Consider the following 21006-nt stretch of genomic DNA (forward strand, 5'->3'; position numbering starts at 1 on the left):
ACAGGAAATATCATTATCATAATATTACCCAGAATGCATCGTTACGAATAACTCGTCAGCAGCCATATTTGTTGATTATCGTCTGAGAAGCTTCTGATAAAGAAATATGTAAACAATGGAGGATAGAGTGATGAAAACGACCTAAAATTGTGTTCAGTTCGATTTTTGATAGTTTATGCGTATCTTGGTTTGCATTTAAACATGTTTTCCTTCGCGGTGCCGTAGTAACTTCACGTCTTCGTTTTGAAAATGGAAAAGAACTTGGAAGACAAGCACATGTAACAAAGGTTCGTTTTTCTCTTGATTACGACCACGTTTTCAAAATTTTTGGGTTTGTTTCTTTTCAGTGTTTGTTTTTCTGATTTTTGCATTTTAGGAACTCTCATGACGTGAGCATGACACGTGATTAGAAAGGAATTTTGTTCGATTTTACCGCAGTGCAACCCGTAAGAGAAGCCATGACACGGGCTATGCACCAGTCAGGATGAGCAAGGTTTGCACTATCATTTACTTTTTTTCTTGATAAAATATGTTTTGTTTTTAGGATATTTGCAGGAATATGGAGAAATACTGGAGTCAGCCTTCTGAAAAAGATATTTCCAACGTTATGTGCTTTGGCCGCCATCTTGAAAAATTTTGATTTTGTGGAAGTCTGGCACTTATTGTGCTTTGAATGTCAGTAATAGAAGTATTTGACCTGATATTGTGGTGTAACCAGCTTCTCTAGGGTGTAATTATCATTTCTAGCGTAAAAAAAGTATTTCTGTTGGATAAACAAGGGGAAATATGTGAAAAATATATTATGTTTTGGGAGAGAAGTTGATGCTTTCCAAGGGTAAATTTGTGTATTTTAGATGTTAATTTTAAATTTTTCCATAAAATAGGTGTTGATCATGTCAAATTTTCATTGATTTAGCAGAATTGAAGCATTGACTTTGATTTGACCTTTGTTTAAAAAGATTTTAAATGGGACCCATTTTTGAAAAATTACCATGTATTTGGACTTAGTATTTTTCAGACAGAAATGTGAAAATGATATTTTCACCACATGTGGTTATGTATTGAGTTCTTGTGCCTATCTTTACACACACAGTTTGGAAAGCAAAAAGTTCTTGGAAGCTTATGATTTCTCCTATTTTAATGATTGTTTATGCTGTAAATTACAATTTTTAATGATTTTTACTATGCTGCCACTAATTTTCTCAGTCTTGGTGAAATTTAAGGATCTTTGCTGTTTATCTGCATATGTGAATGTGTTTAGACATTAAAGTACAAAATTGTATCAGAACATCTTTATTTTTATAAGCAAATTGGAATGTTTTTGTTTTTAATGCTTGCATCGGTATTGCACGTTTCCTTTGAGTAAATGATACCCAACTCAAAGTTCTAAGATAATTATTGATACTAAGTATTAAAATGATATTACAAGATACTGTAATCCTGTGTGATAATGATGCATTGTGATTTTGAAAGAATGTTAAAAAGGATATCATTTATTTCCACATACCCTTTTTTAATGAGGGTCAGATATGTAGAGTGATAAATGATTATGTACCGTACAAGAGTATCATATGTTAAAAACTTTTAAAATTATTCATTTGCTGTAAAAGTCTTTTCTTGAGGAACACTTATTTTTTATTAAAAAATTTAAACGTAGACCATTGTAACTTGCAGTAAAAAATATTGTGTTCAGTTTGGGGGGGGGGGGGGGGGGGTTAAGAAAAAATGTAATATCGTAATTACATTAAAATTATTATCATTGAATAAAATTTTTAACATAATGAGCAGCAAGATTTTCATTATTCAATATGTTTATTTGTTGATTGCAAAGATAATGAATTTGCTAGCAATTTGTAAATTTGATTTAATCTTTAAAAGTTATTCTCTGAAAATATGCTTGAAGAATATTATTTAGAAAGCTGTTAGAAAAGCAGATAGTAATCAGTTATTGGATGTATTAGAAAGTGAAAATTTATATAAATTGAATTTTATGTCAGAGGTCAGAATGATATACAGTGCATTGTCTATAATGCTAGAAATATATTTACCTCAATTTTATTGAAAGGAAGGTCTAGAAAAATTGTGTAGACACAGATTCACAGAAAGTCATAAAAATGATTACTATGTGGCAAAAAAATATTCTACAAATGTATACACTTTTTCAAATCAAAAAAGGGAGACAAAACTTAAAATTAAATGTAATGCTTTTTTCTCAACAAGTTAAAAAGGGATTAGTTATATATGCCGTTTTATAATGAGTTCAGTGCAACATGGTTTTTAATCTCTCATATTTTTTTTTCACGATATGTACCATAGATTTGCAATATAATTTTGTTGAATTATGTATATTTAAGTTAAGTTTTAAATTGATGTATAATTTAAATCCTTAGACCTACAAAAATTTGCAAAGTATTTAAATTTTAATGTATAACAGTGTAAGCTTATGTGTTTGAATTTGTTTGTTCATTTAACTATTTGATAAGTTTTATGGTATCACTTATTTAGAAAACATCTATAGAGTGGTTAGCAAAAAGATTAAGAGAGAAACTTAAAATGAGAAAAATTATCACTTATTATAAGATCATGCTCATAATTGATCATGAAAAACTTGAAAACATTCTTTTTAAAATTTAATTCGTTAAATAGAGAATTGATAAAATTGAAGATTTCTGTACATGTGATATTGCTGTAAAGTGTAGAAAGTAGGAATGTTGGTTAACAAGGCTCTAAAGTCCTTATGGTTTATGCTAAAAAAGTACTGTAATATTAATGAATCTGCATGAAAATTCACCGTCTGCACCAGAGACATCAATAAGGATTATAATCTGTTCTGTAACCTGAAGTAGATTTCTTGATTTTTCAGCTGAAAAGAGAAAATGTATTATTTTCCTACTTCTTCCTTATCTTTCTGTAGTCCAGATTATTTTAGATGGAAAGTCATTGAAAGGAGAGTGTTCTTAACTAAAACTAAAAATGCACATTGATTAAATTTGAGATGTGGAATAACTCAGATAAATTTGATAATCTATCCTGCTGAATTTAATGAAACTGAGCATTATTCCAATGAAATTGAAGCTTGTCTTACATATATATGATGTAAACTGAATGCCTTGAATGTACAGTTACTACAATGTATTAGGGACTTTATCTATAGTGCTTCTAAGGTTTCGTGGGGAGGGAGATGATTTGTATAAAAGAATGTAAATAAATTTATTTCTTTAATTAAGTATTTGTTTATTTTACAGATGTTCATATATATCTACTATTAAGTTGTTAATAGGGTTGTTACTAATAATTAGACATGCCATTCACAGTGCAGATGGTGTAATCCAAGTTTGTTTGTATTTGATGTCCTCCACTTTATATAAGATTATATGAGCTGTGTCTACAACTTGCAGTTTTTTTAATTTTGTATGTTGTATTTTATCCCCTTGTTGAGGAAAAGGTAACTGGAAATGCACAATATGGATGCTGTATATGAGAGTGGCCCACTCCAAATTTACTTGTGATGTTGGACTTCAAAGATTCTTACATATGTTTGTGACATTTGTATGTTGGTTTTTTTTTTTTTTTAAATGACTGATATTTGGTGGTTTTTTAAATACATTTTGCTTAAGACAGTTATTTTACATTTTTTTTCACTTAGTTATAAAAAAAAAAATCAAGCAGCTAATGTCATAGGTATCTATTCAGGGGGAAAGGGAGGTGTTAAGAGATGGATTTGTCTTGCACATATTACACTTGATCTGAAAAAAGATAGATCTCATTTACTCACTTATCTTTAACACCTCAACTTAGAGCATTTTGTGTGTCTTTTTTCATGCATTTTGTGTTTTTTTTCAAATTTTGTGTTGAATTAGATATTCTCAAAATAGCATAGCATTGTCCTTTATAAAAGTTGCATTGTCTTGCACCTTAATCAGGAGGCGAACAAATCATTGAATTTCTGGTATTCAGTTATGAACCTCAAGGAGGATCAACTAAAAAATAGTGAGATCTATAACATTCACCTACTTTTGTTTAAGGATAAAGATTTTAAAAATTTTTGAGAGGACCTATTTTCAGAAATTTTACGCATGTTGAAGTTTTATGATGATGATTTGTAGGGATTTTATGTGCATTGAAGGCAAATCAATAATTCTTGTATGTATATATTTTTTTATTTTTTAGTAATCTACTTCAATGATTGTACTTATTCTCTAGAGGAGTTAAATAAAATTCTGTCTTTAAAACCCAATTTTAGAAAAGTGGGTGCTGTTTACATTTGATACTTCTATACCTAGGGTGCTTTTCCTTTCAATTTTTTGTTGTTTTAATTCTGTATTAATCATAACATGGTCCACTGTATCTAATTCTAAAACATTTAAAGCTTTCAATGGGGTTCTTATGTCTATTTTAAGATAGTTTGCATTAAATCTTGTGTTACAAGTTTCAGAATACAAGGCACTAGATCTTCCTAGGAAGACAGTGTTACTAAGGGTTAGCGCCCATGAATTGTTACAAAGAAAATACATTCAGTTTTTACCGGTATATCATTTCTTCATTGATCAAGACCTATGAATCGGATACATTTAATTCATCTAGGTCTTTCAACCAATGTATTAGAATTATATACTACAACCATGACTGCTGGGTGGTTAGTTTGACACTTAGAAATTTTTTCTCAGTCGAGAAATATTTTTATTATTTGTTTTTTGCATCTTAAAGTACAAATATAAAGTTGAACCTGCTTTTCTAATGAATATGTGGTAACTATGAATGGTATATTCAAGAGGAGGTAACTGCAATAAACAAAATGGATGCCAAAAAAATCAAAATGGCTGACCTTGCTGAAATAGTAATAGGACATTTTAGTCAATGGATTTGATAAGAAATTGAGCTTCCACATCAAGTTTAAGTTATCTATGGAAGAAAATAACTTGTATTATATTGTTTTTGTATTATTTAAGGATTTATAATACATAATTGACTTAACATTTTTTGAATATTTTTATGTTGGTACTTTGATTTGAAAAATTGGGTTGGGGCGGTATATTTTTTTTATAGTAGTGAAAAAGATAATATGCACCATTTGATAACCATTAATGAAGACTTTAAGTTTTTTAATGATATCTTCATATTTTTAAATTTGATATAGAATTTTCCATTAATAACTTTAAAAAAATCTTAACTTTAGTAAATTTTGGGGTATTCAGTATGACTAATACTAAGACACAAGTTCATGGGAGAACTATAATACAGCTGTGAACCATGATGATACTTTACCCAGTGCTTTTCTCATATATGTACTTAAGATTTAGGGTAAAATTTTAAATTTTTGAAGAGGGCCCATTTTCACAAAACTTGATTAAAAGTCATGACCCTGGCTCAGTAATCAGTGAGAACCGATTGGCTAAGTCATTCTTCAGTAACAAAATGCAACAATTTCATTTGAAAGGGGTCATGATGATCTTTTGCATATGTTTTGTATGATGATCATAAATTTCTTTAATGTTACTTCTAAGATAGATTAATTTAAGAACATAAGTGTGTAATTGCATTGGTAATTTGTATTTTTTCTTCTTCTTTAGCCTTCTATTGAAGATCCTGCTGACTTTGACAGTCCCCTCTTTGGACCATTGAGTAATGACAAAAGTCCAAAAGCAGGTTCCTCTAACAAAGAGAATAAAGATTCCATAAAAAAGGAGATAGAGAACAATGCCAGTGGGTCTGGGTCGGACTCTGGAAACTCAAGGTGAGTTATGTGGTGATATACATAATATAACTTACCCGCACCCTATTAGCTAGTTGCAGTAAACTTATTTAGGTATTGTTTATATCAGTAGTGGTTCAAGCTCAGATGAGAGCGACTCAGAATCTGGGTCAAGGTCGGGTTCTAACTCGGAAACTTCATCATCAGAATCGGATGATTCGGAGTCCAATGAGAGGAGTGAGAGGAAGACGGCTTCCCACTTAGACGATGACTCCCAGGATACTCAGAGTACCAATCTGTCCTCAAAGAGAGGCCGGCCACGCAAATCTAGTATCAATGACATCAAACAGGTGCAACAAACTTTATAACATAATAAACAGATTAAATTTAGATAATAAAAACGAAATTATATTTAAAAAATAAAGATTTATTAATTGTGTTTAATAATCGTTTTTTGTTTGGTAGATTTTGCGGGAAATGTCAGATGATCCTGACCTTTTGGGACTTAGACGATCAGGAAGGGCGAAAAAAGAACCTGTTAGATATAATGCTTTGGTAAGAATTTGATTTCATCAGCACTGTTTTCACTTTAAGCATACAAAATAATTATTTCATTCAGAGATGATTTAATTCCCCAATTTATTCTCCTTCAGGGTGACAGTGACACAGATGATAAGCCAAGAAGAAAAGGAGGAAGAAAGGGGTGGGTGTTTCTGTGATGATTTATGATTCTCATTTACTACCTGTAAAGACCCTCTTGTATCCTCTATTTATACATGTAGCTTTAGTAGATGTGACTTGATTTGTCATACATGTATTTGTAAGCACAAATTGCATGATGTATTGCAAGTCTATTATTTGCTATAATTATTATGTTGACTGTTCAGTATTATTTTTATTATGATAAAAAGTATTTTTGATTTGTTGCTATTATTTAGTAAAATTACAGTCGATAAAAAGAACACTTAAGAGATTTACACATTTTTTTTTCGTAGGCCTTGAATTGTTTTCAAATACATGTAGTTCTATCAAATTTATCTTCTATTGTAGGCAATACTAACATGTAACCACATAATTATTTTTTCCTGATGTCGATGGTGTTAATTTCTAAGTTTGTCATTGTGTTAAGTTTGTGCTCAGGATAGACTATTGTTTCTTGTTTGAAATGCTTGAATTAGGGAAATTGACAAACACAAGTTTCTGTTAGCATTGTAAAAATATTGTAGTTTTTCTTTGAAAGAATTGAAATTTCAACAATATTTTCATTTGATTTTAATAAGGAATAAGGACACACAGGACATGGTTTTCATGTTATATCAGATTTATCTGTTAAACCACGTCATAGCCTCATCTATAGATTTGTCTAATTGTTAAAATGTGGAAATAATTTGACTTTTTTTAACCTATATATATGTGAACTTTCAATTGAAACTACAGAAATTGATTGGAAATGTTTTTGGATATTGTATGAATCACAGTTGATTGATATAATCTTAGACTAATTGACTGTTGTATCATACTCTGTGGTAAGTCCCCCATTGATATAGTTTAGACTAATTGACTGTTATATCATACTCTGTGGTAAGTCCCCCATTGATATAGTTTAGACTAATTGACTGTTATATCATACTCTGTGGTAAGTCCCCCATTGATATAGTTTAGACTAATTGACTGTTATATCATACTCTGTGGTAAGTCCCCCATTGATATAGTTTAGACTAATTGACTGTTATATCATACTCTGTGGTAAGTCCCCCATTGATACAGTTTAGACTAATTGACTGTTATATCCTACTCTGTGCTAGTCCCTCTATCAACTGTTGGCCGTGTTTTTGTGGTTGGAGAGTTGGTGACGGTGTTTGGCTCTGTTCCATTGGTTACTGGCTCTTCAGTACTGACCAGTCTCTGTGTACACTTTTTCAGTTCAGATGACTGGAATGCTTCTGATAGTGGCAGTGGTGAGAGTAGTGACGATTACAAACCTTCCTCAAGGGCCTTGTCCAGGTACATGTCCCACATGACAGTCATGTGACCCCTGTCACCTGACTGACTGGCAAGCCCAGAACAGAAAAGATAAAATTTATTGTTGTACTCTCATCGTTCAAACTTTGAGGAATAGTGAAAGTAAGGATTATGGATTTTTTCTATACAGACTGAGAGAAAATGTTGTGAATCTACATTTTAGATGTAGTGCCCTTCTCTACTCTCCCTTATTTTTATTTCCCTGGTTTGAATTTTGGGTAAATACATTTATAACAACAACAAAGAATAAAGATATAAATATGATTATGTTCAAAACAAGTATGATAATTTAGGGAATGCAGTGTTGTATAGTGAACACTTTTTTGTTGTCTCTTAAATGATTTATCTTGAAAATAAATACCAGTTGAACTTTTAATCAACATGTGTGATATGAATTTTAATTTCCTGTATTCTACATTATGTGTGTATCTAGAATACTCACTTAGATTAGTGTTGAATTGATAACTAATTTACTTAACCAGTTATATTCTCTTTCTAAATTATTATTTTAAAGAAAACAGAAAATAATTGTTTCCTATGCAATTTTAAATATGAAAGATTGAAAATGGGATGAACATCTCCTTTGTTTGGTGAAAAAGTTTGATGCTGAGTATTTTGGCTGCTTTCAGGCCGGGAGGTAGAAGAAACTTGCGGGCCGCACCACCGAGGCGAGGCAGACAGGCCACCAGTAATCTGAGCGATTCAGATGAGTCCAACAGTGAGGAGGATACTCGCAGTTCTAACAGGATTTACTCCAACAAAAAAATCAGGTAAACAGACTCACCAACAAACTTCAGATTAACATACTCCACCAAAAATTCTTGTACATATACTCCACCAATAAATTGGACAAACACATCAGATCAAACTGATGAAATCTTTTTTCAGCATTTAAGTCTCCAACATGCAAGTTCTAAAAAAGTCTGACAGTAATCTGAATTTTATCTTGTAGACGTGACTATACCACAAGAAGGAAAGGAACTAAGAGTAAAGTCAGGTAAGTCTAATTGGAGAACACGCATGAAAACAATAAAATGAGCTTTTTTCAGAATTGTGATTGTGATGTTTTGTAATTGTAGTTACAAGGAAGACTCGGACGACCAGACGGACTCGGATGATATTATTGAGGTCACACAGGATCAGATGGAGGCCGAGGAGGAGGACGATAATAAGGAGATCATAGAGAAGGTGCTGGACGACCGGATCGGACGTGTCACAGGTACACACTTGTCAGGACTGTCTGTCTGTCTGTTTTCCTGTCTGTCTGTTACTGAAACAAACCATCTCATAATATTTTTAGGACATGTTTGAAAACATATTAGTCTTGTGACTTGCTGTTGAACATACTTGTCTTAAATCAAGTAAACACTTGTTTACCTTTGACAAAAAGTTGATGTAAGTCAGGTTAAGTCTATATGAAATACTAAAACATGTCTTTGGGGTTTTTTTAAAATTATATTTCTGTATTAAATGAAAATTTAAAGAATGCATGAAGAATGGCATTTTTCTGGCAGCAACAGGAAGCAAAACGACCATATATAATGTACAAGACAATGGAGACCCTAACGATGGAGTGAACCCAGCCACCGAGGAGACGGAGAAGCAGTTCCTGATCAAGTGGAAGAACTGGGCACACATCCACAACACCTGGGAGTCATATAAAACACTGAAGGAACAGAAAGTCCACGGTCTGAAGAAGCTGGACAACTACATCAAAAAGCAGGACGAGATCAGAGAGTGGTAGGTCAACATGTTCCGATGTTATCCGTCACATTCAGACTGAACTATTGAGTCAGAAAGAGCTTATTAGGGCAACTAACTTTGTTGATCAAAATGTAAACCTTGTGAATTTTTGTTTTAAACAGGAAAGATCAAGCAACGCCTGAAGATATTGATTATTTTGAATGTCAGCAGGAAATGGTACAGGAGTTGTACCAGCAACATATGCATGTGGAAAGAATTATTGGTAAGCTCTTCAATGTGCTGAAATCATTCAGATAAAACATAAAAACCTGACTGTGTAGAGGTTTTATGGCATTTATTATATGACTCAGAGAGTATTGATTTCGTTTATTCTCTAGCTCACTCAAACCAAAAAATGGCCAATGAGAACAATGGTTACCCAGATTACCTTTGTAAGTGGGAAGGTCTTCCATACTCGGAATGTACATGGGAGGAAGGCGAGCTTGTGTCACGGAAATTTCAAGTGTTAGTGGATGAGTACAATGTACGAAACAAGTCGCAGAGGACCCCCACTCCAGCCAAATATTGCAAAGTAAGAGCACTCCATATCATCCATAACAACTAATGAATTGATAATCAGAAATACAGGGTATCTAAAGCATTCGAAGGGAGTAAGGTAGTTATCACCTGTGGTTTATTCTTGCAGGCCCTTCGATACCGTCCAAAGTTCGCACCATTGAAAAATCAGCCTTCATTCCTGGGTGGAGAAAATAATCAGCTTGTGTTGAGGGATTATCAGTTAGATGGTGTTAATTGGCTCATGCATACATGGTCTAAGTAAGTAATCAATCCTGCCTTAAGTTCTTCAACACACAACAGCATTTACCAGTTTATGTATTTTCAATTCAACCTTCTTTTTTTTCTTCAGAGAAAACAGTGTGATATTAGCAGATGAAATGGGCCTTGGGAAGACCATTCAAACCATAGGATTTTTATCAATTTTATACAATACATTCCAAGTGTATGGACCTAATGTGTTAGTTGTACCTCTCTCCACCATTGCTGCTTGGCAGAGAGAATTTAAACTCTGGGCTCCAGAAATGAATGTTGTGATATACTTAGGGGATATAAGTAGTCGAAATAAGGTAGTTATATTAAACATTCTCTGTAAAACCATACATGTAATGTTGTGATATACTTAGGGGATATAAGTAGTCGAAATAAGGTAGTTATATTAAACATTCTCTGTAAAACCATACATGTAATGTTGTGATATACTTAGGGGATATAAGTAGTCGAAATAAGGTAGTTATATTAAACATTCTCTGTAAAACCATACATCATATACATGTAACTAGCTAGGAAGTATTTGTAAACAATATACAGTCAAACTTCGTTATCTCGAACTAGACAGGGCTGTTGAAAAACTTCGAAATATTCGAGATATCGAGGGTAAAATACTTTAAAAATAGGTGGTTGGGACTTAAAAATTACTTCGACATATTTATTGTATTCGAGATATCGGTGTTCGAGATATCGAAGTTTAACTGTATAGCATGATATATAAATGGTGTGAGATTTAAACAATGTTGAATCAGAGGTAATAGATACACTACAAAATCAACAGAATATGTTGTCAGCTTATGAATGTACAGTCTGTGTGAACAATTATTGAATTCTGTACAGATACGGGAACATGAATGGTGCCACAGTGGAAACAAGAGGTTAAAGTTCAATGTGTTGGTTACAACCTATGAAATCCTCCTGAAAGACAAGGTAAGGATCAGACTGTACAGGTAGCAAAGGAATCCATGCGTCTTCTGTAGGGAATCTTAACGTAGCAATGATTGTCAGAATGTGTCAATTTCTTTTATACATACCCATACATCTGTCATTACACATAAAACTAAGCTTGAAAATAAGTTATTCTATTTCATGTACATAAAGCATATGGAATGAAACAGTTAATGTGATTCTCTTTTACAAATGGACAAAAAGCTATTTGATGACAAGTAGTTTACCACCTTTGTTCCTTGCCTTTCAGTCTTTCCTGGGCAGTGTGAACTGGGCCACCCTGATTGTGGACGAGGCCCATCGGCTGAAGAACGACGATTCTCTCCTCTACAAGACTCTTTTTGAATTTAATTCCAACCATAGACTTCTGATTACGGGTACCCCTCTACAGAACTCCCTCAAAGAACTGTGGGCTCTTCTCCACTTCATCATGCCAGACAAGTAAGAGCTATTTCCTCTATGCAAATGACCATGTATTGTTTGATGCATGACTTATGGTTTCATTTGCCATCTGTGTTGAGGGTTATTTTCACGTCTTCAGTGTCTGAGTTAAAGTAAATTTAACATTGTTAAAGGTTTTACAAGTGGGCTGATTTTGAGGAGAAACATTCATCTGCTCAGAAGACAGGGTTTGTTAATTTGCACAAAGAGCTGGAATCCTTCCTGTTACGTCGTGTAAAGAAAGATGTGGAGAAATCTCTACCAGCCAAGGTTTGTGACCACTCATTAAGTAGGTGTAAACACTTCTTACTGTACATTCTACGGAGAGTTGGTGATGGTTGAACCCATTTATTAATCTTATACTCTTTAATTTTAGACGGAGCAAATTCTACGAGTAGAGATGTCGTCTATACAAAAACAGTATTACAGGTGAATGTTATAAACCAAAGCGAGAAATTACAATCCTTTTGTAGATTGCACTCAAGATCATGTTGCATGCTAAGGTTGTACATGTTTCTGTTTTATAGGTGGATATTAACAAAGAACTATAAAGCATTAAGTAAAGGACTGAAGGGTAATGTGTCCAGTTTTGTGAACATAATAATGGAACTGAAGAAGTGTTGTAACCATTCTCAGCTGATCAGGCCCCCAGAGGAAGAGTTCTCTGACAGACTTGCTGTGAGTTATCATTCTCTATGACATCAGTATTATACTAGTATCTATATTAATCTGTTGAATAACTTTCGCCTTGATAATAAAGATGTGTATTCTGTGTTTTGTAGTCTCTGGTCAAAGGAAGTGGCAAATTAATTTTGCTGGATAAACTATTATTAAGGCTCAAGGAATCTGGTCACCGTGTCCTGATTTTCTCCCAGATGGTTAGAATGCTGGACATCCTGGCAGAATATCTACAAATGAGGCATTTTCAATACCAAGTAAGCTACTAAATTCACTGTATCCTTGATTGACTGAATCCTACCTATAGCGAAACACTCTGAAGGGATTAGAATTCTGAATGTTGACTTGCTTATTGACAGAGATTAGACGGGTCGGTGAGGGGAGACCTCCGGAGGCAGGCCATGGACCACTTCAATGCCGAGGGATCAGAGGACTTCTGTTTCCTTTTGTCAACTCGGGCTGGGGGTCTCGGGGTTAACTTAGCCACTGCCGACACAGTCATTATTTTTGACAGTGACTGGAATCCTCAAAATGACCTGCAGGCTCAGGCTCGAGCTCACAGAATAGGGCAGAAAAATCAGGTAAAAGAACTCACAGGATAGAGCAAAAAAAATAAGTTAAAAAAAATCAGTGAATAGGCTGGAAAAGTTAGGTAAGGAAACTCAATAATTAGGGCAGAAAAATCAGGTATAGGAGCTCTCAGAATAGGACAGAAGAATCAGGTAACAAAGCTTTCAGGATGTGGCAAAAAAAAAAAACGGGTAGAAAAATGCAGGATAGGGCAAACATTCCAGGTAAAGAAGCTAACCAGATAGGATTAAAAAAGATAAATAAACTCAATAGAAAAATTAACATACTCTGTATTCTACGTTAATTTTGGTCTAATTACATGTTCATAATATCTTTCTTATTGATCGGTGCAAGTTTATTTGAATTTATGTGACAGGTGAGTGTGTACAGACTGGTCACCAAGAACAGCGTGGAGGAGGACATAGTGGAGAGAGCCAAAAGGAAAATGGTGCTGGATCATCTGGTCATCCAGAGAATGGACACCACAGGCCGGACCGTGCTCAACCGGGGCATTCCTTCCAGGTCAGTCTCACTATCACATTGTCAGTGTCGGTGCTGTATAGTCCTACTGCTATGATGTACACAACTACTGCTTCACAAAATTCTGCTGAAGTTTGTCAGGGCTTTCTCTGTGTGTATGTGTATAACATACAGTAAATGTACTTTGCAGTTTTTATTTTGAGATGACGATTTAATGTGTGATTGATTTTGTTTTAGTAATTCTACCCCATTCAACAAAGATGAATTGACTTCCATTCTTAAATTTGGTGCTGAAGAATTATTTAAAGAAAATGATGAAGATGAGGATGAACCACAGGTAAAAAGCAGATTCAATCACATATACATGTATATACATGTGTGTCAAACATCATTGAAGAAAGAAGGTTGTGGACATTTCTTTAAATTTATCCCGTGTTTAGGTGGATATAGATGAAATTCTAAAGCGAGCTGAAACCAGAGAAGTGGAGGAAAATAATACAGGTGTAGGGGACGAGCTGCTGTCTCAGTTTAAAGTGGTCAGCTTTGACAACATGGAGGATGAGGAAATAGAACAAACACCAGGGACGAGGACCGAGGAGGAAGGTAAGACTACTGGAGAGTCGGGTGTAGCCTGTGTGACTGTTAGTGTTATACAGTGCATACTGTGATCACCTGAATGGAAAAAGTCCTAGTTTGGGCGCTAGGCTCCCATTTTAGATCTCCTATATAAGAGTATGGTAGCGTCTCATACTTACTGATTCACTTTACAGACAAGTCCTGGGATTCCATCATCCCTGAAGCAGATAGACGAAAAATAGAGGAAGAGGAGGAACAGAAACGCTTGTTAGAACTTAACCTCCCTCCACGATCCAGGAAATCACTGCAACAGGTCAGACTAAGCATCAACAATGATCCAATTCCTGCTGAACTCTGCCAATCCAGAATCCCAATAACAGTCATTCTTTTTATCTTCAGCCTCAGGTTGGTGATGACTCAGATGACAATAGCAGGAGAAAAGGTAAAAGGAATGTGGATGATGAAGACAGCGAAGAAGACGATGATGATGATGAAGATGATGATGACCAGCCAAGGAAACGTGGTAGACCAAAAATGTCCAAGACATCAGTTCGGGGCTTCAATGACTCTGAAATCCGACGCTTTATCAAAAGCTTTAAAAAATTTGGAAGACCAATGACAAGGTTTGTATTTCTGACAAAAGAATGAAGAATTTTGTTGGAGAAGTTAATAATTGGAGTATTTGTACAAGGGTCAATGGATGGGTTTGGATTACAGGTTGGATGCAATCGCCTGTGATGCTGAGCTTCAAGAGAAATCAGAGAGTGATCTCCAGAGGCTGGCAGAAATACTGATCAGAAACTGTGAACAAGCCATAGAGGAGGCCAAGAACAAGACAGAGCAGGACAATAATGAAGGTAAGACCTGCTGTCATCTGTTATCGCATATATATGTGTACATCACAGTTAGTTCTTTCCACAATTAATAATAACAATTTTTTTAAAGTTGTATAAGTTTAGAGTTATTGACATTGTGGATTTACATGTATGATCTCTTCGAAGACTGATTCTTGTTTTGCATGCACATAGAATATTTATGAATTAGACATACTCTTGTTTCTTAAGGAGGTAAGAAAGGTAACAGGGGTCCCTCTTGCAAGATTTCCAGTGTCTCTGTCAACGCCCAGGCAATTGTGAAGGCGGGGCAGGAGCTAGAGCCCTTGGCAGCAGCTATCCCTGCTGATGCTGATGAGAGGAAGAGGTAATTAATGGAACCTTTGTTATACCATTAAGATTAGATTATTTTGTGCATATATTCCACAGTTGCCAGTTGATATTCCTATACAGTAATAAAAACTGGCAAACTCTGTGTACACTGCAGCTAAGATTGGCTGATAGGTCTGTAATTTGTTCCTGTTAAGGTCATGTAGTTGAGTAATAGTTTGTGTTTGTTCTGTAGATACCAGCTACCATTCAAAGCCAAGGCTGTACACTGGGACTGCATCTGGGATGTAGAGGAGGACTCCAACCTTCTGAAGGGCATCTATGAGTATGGACTGGGTAGCTGGGAGGCCATTAAAATGGACCCCAGCCTTCAGCTTCATGATAAGGTGAGTAATTACTCAGTGCAAAGATGGATTGTACAGGTAATGAAAGCACTGAAGCATATAAGACCTCTACTATGACAGGTCGCTATCACTGACATTTGAGTTTTTAAACTTTTGTCATGTTTTAGATTCTGCCTGATGGAATTGATCTGAAACCACAAGGAAAACACTTGGCTACACGAGCTGATTATCTCCTGAAGGTGCTAAAGAAGAACTCAAGTCAGGAGAATGGAGGGGTACTACTATCACAAACACATTGATTTTGAATTATACTTTATGATTTATTGCTATATTTTGGATATTGGATTAAGACATACAGGTAGACTTCAGAGCCGTAACTTTTCTTTATCTTCCTAAGGACACGGTGTCCACAGGATTGGGCAAGCCTAGGAAGAAGAGGAAGGGTAAACCCAAGACGACGGCCGAGATAATAGAGAAGGACTTCAGTGATTCCGAGGAAGATTCCCGTGCTAATTTTAACAATAATAGTGCTAGAGAAGAGACCAGTCGTGATAGCTTTTTTGATCAACATAAGAAAAAGAAAAAGACTTTAAAGCCGGACAAGATTCCAGAGGAGGAAGATACACTTACAAGGGATTCTGTGGATATAAAAAAGAAAAAGAAAAAGGTAACGGAGAATTCCAATTACTCCAGTTCTGTTGCTGATTCCTCTGTTAAGAAGCTCTTTCTATGTGATGCGATTACTTGTATATTAGGTGACTAATGTTCTTTACATTGATAAACTGTATGAAATGTCAGTAGGCTTGAGATGGTTTGTGAAATCAAAATTGGTTTATATATTTGTTCACCAGAGGAAGTATAATGTATGTTATATGTTTTTAAGTGACACAAAACTTGAACTGACTTACTACACTGTATTTTACAGGCAGCCAAAAAGTCCAAGCAGAATGATGCAATGCATTTCACTGCTGGAGCGGTACCTGTTCCGGTAGCTCTGGAATCCGAGTTCACCGGGGAGCTACCAGCCGAAGTTTTTTCAAAGGTATAGTGGTTCATCAGAAACTCAAGAAACCAATTATCCTCATTCCCATCTGTAACACACTGTATAGAAACAAATATTCCTTTCAGTGCAAGGAGATGATGCGGCCAGTAAAAAGAGCACTAAAACGCTTGGACAACCCCGATGAGGGAATGTCAGACAAAGAGCAGCTGGTACACACTCGTCAGTGTCTTCTGAAGATCGGGGACCGGATCAATGAGTGTATGGGTCACTACAACGACCCTGAGGTCATCAAGCAGTGGCGCAGGTGAGGAAATGTGGGAGACGTCAGTCAAGCTTACTCCAACAAGATAATTGCAAATGTATCAGCAAAATTACTATAACAGATAGTAATGTTCTTTATGTTCACATGTATTTGATATTTTGCAGTTTTCTGTGGATTTTTGTGTCCAAGTTCACCGAGTTTGATGCTAAGAAGCTCCACAAGTTGTATAAGCATGCCTACAGGAGGAGAGAGGAGGAGCAGGAACACGAGGTCAGAACACATGTACTACTTACATTCTACATTATACTGTATAACTGGTCATTAACTCCTCTGATGTGATGTAAACAGCACTGTACACTAAAATCTTGTCCGACAGAAAGATTCTGCAAGACTTTCTAATCCTGTCATTGTTTTAGAACAATCAAGCATTGAACAAACTTAATAGGATTTTTTTTATACATATACTCCTTGATGAGACAACCTCCTCCTTTCTCTTTACTTTCTATTCAACACGCAGAGACTTTTCTTCATTTCAATTGACACTATGCTGTTATCGTTTAGGGTGGTAACAACAAACCACAGTCATCGGAAAAACATGGGAACCATGTGGAAAAGCATGGGGAGGGTAAGAAACACAAACGGCCCCCAGAGTCCGGGGATGGAGGCGAGAAAGCGGCCAAGAAAGTCCAGCTTGAGCACCGGCCCAAGGATCACAAAAGGTGAGGCAGGCAGTAAACGCCCCGCTCAGTGTAGTCCTCTCTGGCTTAGTAGTGTATGTAATGGCATGCTACAATACTTCAGTTCTATCCATGTACTTGTCTCCTTTAGAGAATATTGACTGTATATTACAAAGACTATATTAGACAATTGTGTATAGTTTTTTATAAACAGCATGTACAATATCACTTTGTATTTTTAAGTGCTTTTTTTATTTCATTTATCTCTGTATTAAGTTTAGTTTTATGACATTAGTGTTGTATTTAGTGGATTTAAAAAGTAAGGACCAGCGGCTATATAGGCAATTAAACCAGAAAACTGCACCATTATTTTATAAGCAAGGCAACAATTAAAGAGGAAATAAGTGTTACACCAGTTAAATTCATATACATTTACAAGAAGCCGCCATCAGAAACCAGCACAGAACTAGGTTGCGGATCACTGATTTTGTTGGTGTGATTTTGATTTGCGTTTTTGTTTCCTTCTTAAGTTCTGCCTCTGTAAGTAACGGTCCCCGTCATAGTGCCAGCACCAACAGCTTAACTCACAAACACAGTGTCCTTGATTCTAGTCACGACTCCAACTCTAACGATAGGTGGACTCATGCTAGTCCCTTAGCACGGGCCGAAGATCAACCTAGAACTAGGCAAGTCTTGTGTGTGTGCTGTCTGCTCCGGGGAGGGATATCTCGCTGGACTTGCGTCTAGAAATTCTGGCATCAGAGTCAATCCTTAGCTCATTAGGAAACTTGTTTTCCAGATTTAGTCAATTAGAATAATGGTTATTTTTTTTAAAATTAAACTCCTTTCATATAAATTAAAAATGAACGCCTTTGTTTTGATTTTGAAAATAAAGGGGTCTTAAGTCTATGTATCTAAATTCTCCTTGTTTCTGATGCATGTACTGTTGTAATGTTTTAAGTTTCTCTGCGAAGTAGTTCTTTTGTTTGGCCTTTGTGTGTAACATTGCCAGAGTTTACAGAGTTTGATCCAAGACCAGATCTTTATCATGAGTGGATTTGTCTCTGTATAGGTATGAGAACAGTTCCAGTGCGTATGGGCGTTCGCAGCATTATCCAGAGAGGAATTACCATGGCAATGACCCCAGGTTTGGGGACTCACACCATAGGCAAGTACACTGTCAAGAAGGGAGATTTGTCAAATTTGTAAAAATGGTTAAAATTCATTCTTCCCACTTGTAAATTTTAGGTAGACAGTGATGCAGTCTCTAAGATTTTGATTATTTCAAGGCATTAGGCCAACAATGTGCACAGTTATACAATGTAAAAGGGTCTTTAAAAAGGTGACATTTTGATCTTTTATTTGTTTGATTTAATCGAGGATAATTTTATCATTATTACTCTTTTATCAGGTTCAACAATGATCGGCGAGAGTATTCTTCCAGTCATGCATATCATCGCGATCGAGGTGATCATTCATCATCAAGTTACCATTCTCATCACGATCACCACGGTAACTACCGATCAGATCACCGTGGTGACCGGCGTCCTGACTATGGACAGTACGGTCACCGCGACTATGGCAGCAACCGTCCCGATAGTAGTAGGTATGTATCCTGTAGGAATCGCTAGGCAACCCTCCATCTCACATGACTAATTTGTCCCCAGGTCAAGATCAATTTGAGGGTTTCTTTTGAAGTTATATGAAAATTGCTCTTCTTTTTGTGATGTACAACATTTTACACCGTATTCAGCCTTTTTTATTGTTTGTGTACAGTTACCAGTCTCATACAGACAGGAAGCGTAAAGGGGACCCAATCACAGACCGGAGATCTCAGAAAGACCCTCGACTCCATGAGGACACCAGCCGGTAGTAACTCCTGTTGGGTCCCACCTCCCTCATCAGTCACCCCCCAACATTACAGGGCAGGGTCTCCCGTTCATCTCCCGGGTTCAGTCTGCCGTCACCCTCCTCACCACAGCTAGAGCGGGCATTGTGAACACCCCAATCTGGACTGATTTCTCAAACCACACTGCCTCATCTCACAAGATCAGTGTGTTTTAGTGATGAAAGACACATTCTGGTAAATGTGATGGACTAATTCACAGCTGACATCTAGGACCTGTGATCTGTACCAACAGAAAAGTGCTTGTTTTATTAGTGTGTCCTTGTTTTTGCTTGTCAAGCATTAGACTACAGTCTAAAACCATTTTAACTTTGCTGTTTTATTCATGTGTCTTCGTTCCTTGTTTCCCCACTTCTAAGTGCAGCTGGTCTCATAAAGACTTACAAGGACATAGGTTTTATGTATCGAGTGTTGGTGATCACTTGGTATGGTGTTCCTTTTATATCAGTGCTATTATCTCCTACATACATGTACATGTAGGTCTCTCGCGATCAGGTCTGATATCTTTCAATCACACACAAAAAAACTATTGGCGATTATTTCTTTCTCAGCAGCAAGTAGCAACAAATTCTTCAAAGTTGTACACCTTCTTATATGAGCAAGGTTAAGTTATTTTTAGACATATTCAATTACGCAGCCCAGTCAGTGGCCATTTTAAGAGCACTAATTAAAGATAATTTGCGTAGTGTGTATTCTTATTAGGGAGTATGAGGACTACGTGTGTGCTATCGGAGCTGGTCTGGTTGTACAATGTACCAGTGCTGTGTGCCTGTAGCTGTATGGTGAGATCAAGTCTGTGATAATGTTCAGCCAAGGTTTATGTGTTCAGTTGTCAAAGAATGAGTCAAATCAATTCATCTATTATTTGTACATATTCATTTTATATGTAAAATAAAAATACTGTACATGTATGAAATGAAATAATTAAAAAACTGGCAAATTGAAACGAGGTGTTTTTTTTCCGGAGATTTTGGACCCTTAGTTTGACCCTTAAACCCTTAGTTGGGATGTATGAATATGAATGAATACAGGGCGCAATACAACATGTAAATATTTAAAATAAAATTGTTTTAAAATTCAAAATTTACAATATTTGGCTAAAAATTGTGATAAAAAAAAGCTTGTCAATGCATGTTTACTCGGAATGCCAAGGTGTGCTTTTGTTTATAAGGGGATGGAAATTTATACAGGTGTATAATAATACACAGGCTAAATTTTAGATTTGATGTTTTAAACTTGCACAAAATTATGTCAAAATAGATTTGCTGTTGGATGCTTACTATTTTACATATATGATAAAAGTAATGCATCATGAAAATGCTTTCGTAATGTACAATATCACTACAGACGATTGCAAAATGTAATGCTACATTCTTAAAGAGCAACATTTTTAGTTCAGGTCATTACTCGACCTACAAAATAGGTTACTCAGTATACTGTATGTGATTATTAAAAAAATCATGTATCAGTAGTCAGAATCGAGATTATTCTGACTAGTTACATGCAAAATGTGGGCATTAATAAGTTTATAAGAAAGCGGTCAACAGGTAACCTTTTGAGAGAAGGATATAAAGCTAGTTTTACATGTAATTTACCAATAGTATTGAACATCAAAGGGTTTCCTCTAACAATATAACTATTGACAATAACATTTTCTTGGCCAATGTTTTGCAATCATGCATTTATTTCTTTGCAGAAGCTTTCATCATACAAGG

At 35.5% G+C, this 21006-nt stretch overlaps 1 protein-coding gene across 5 annotated transcripts; it reads left to right on the forward strand.

Moving 5' to 3' along the window:
* The first annotated feature begins 33 nt into the window (after nucleotides 1-33).
* Nucleotides 34-20231, forward strand: LOC128178906 (chromodomain-helicase-DNA-binding protein 1-like). Of its 5 annotated transcripts, none has more exons than XM_052846321.1 (40): nucleotides 34-287; nucleotides 377-493; nucleotides 5571-5734; nucleotides 5823-6042; nucleotides 6158-6247; nucleotides 6346-6395; nucleotides 7616-7696; nucleotides 8344-8484; nucleotides 8667-8711; nucleotides 8794-8933; nucleotides 9229-9454; nucleotides 9580-9680; nucleotides 9796-9989; nucleotides 10104-10234; nucleotides 10326-10542; nucleotides 11084-11173; nucleotides 11442-11632; nucleotides 11767-11902; nucleotides 12009-12061; nucleotides 12160-12310; nucleotides 12415-12567; nucleotides 12670-12891; nucleotides 13257-13402; nucleotides 13598-13697; nucleotides 13801-13963; nucleotides 14131-14249; nucleotides 14336-14559; nucleotides 14654-14793; nucleotides 15001-15136; nucleotides 15335-15485; nucleotides 15611-15718; nucleotides 15841-16110; nucleotides 16369-16485; nucleotides 16572-16750; nucleotides 16873-16978; nucleotides 17270-17427; nucleotides 17916-18071; nucleotides 18458-18553; nucleotides 18797-18991; nucleotides 19162-20231. In XM_052846321.1, the coding sequence occupies exons 2-40, from the start codon at nucleotides 485-487 to the stop codon at nucleotides 19256-19258; spliced, it is 5466 nt and encodes a 1821-aa protein (XP_052702281.1). In that variant the 5' UTR covers nucleotides 34-287; nucleotides 377-484; the 3' UTR covers nucleotides 19259-20231. The 5 variants fall into 5 exon arrangements, with proteins under 5 accessions (XP_052702281.1, XP_052702283.1, XP_052702282.1 ...); XM_052846323.1 differs by having other exon boundaries at nucleotides 9235-9454; XM_052846322.1 differs by having other exon boundaries at nucleotides 5826-6042.
* Nucleotides 20232-21006: the final 775 nt, after the last annotated feature.

This window comes from Crassostrea angulata, chromosome 3 (genome assembly GCF_025612915.1).
Source record: "Crassostrea angulata isolate pt1a10 chromosome 3, ASM2561291v2, whole genome shotgun sequence".
NCBI lineage: Eukaryota > Metazoa > Mollusca > Bivalvia > Ostreida > Ostreidae > Magallana > Magallana angulata.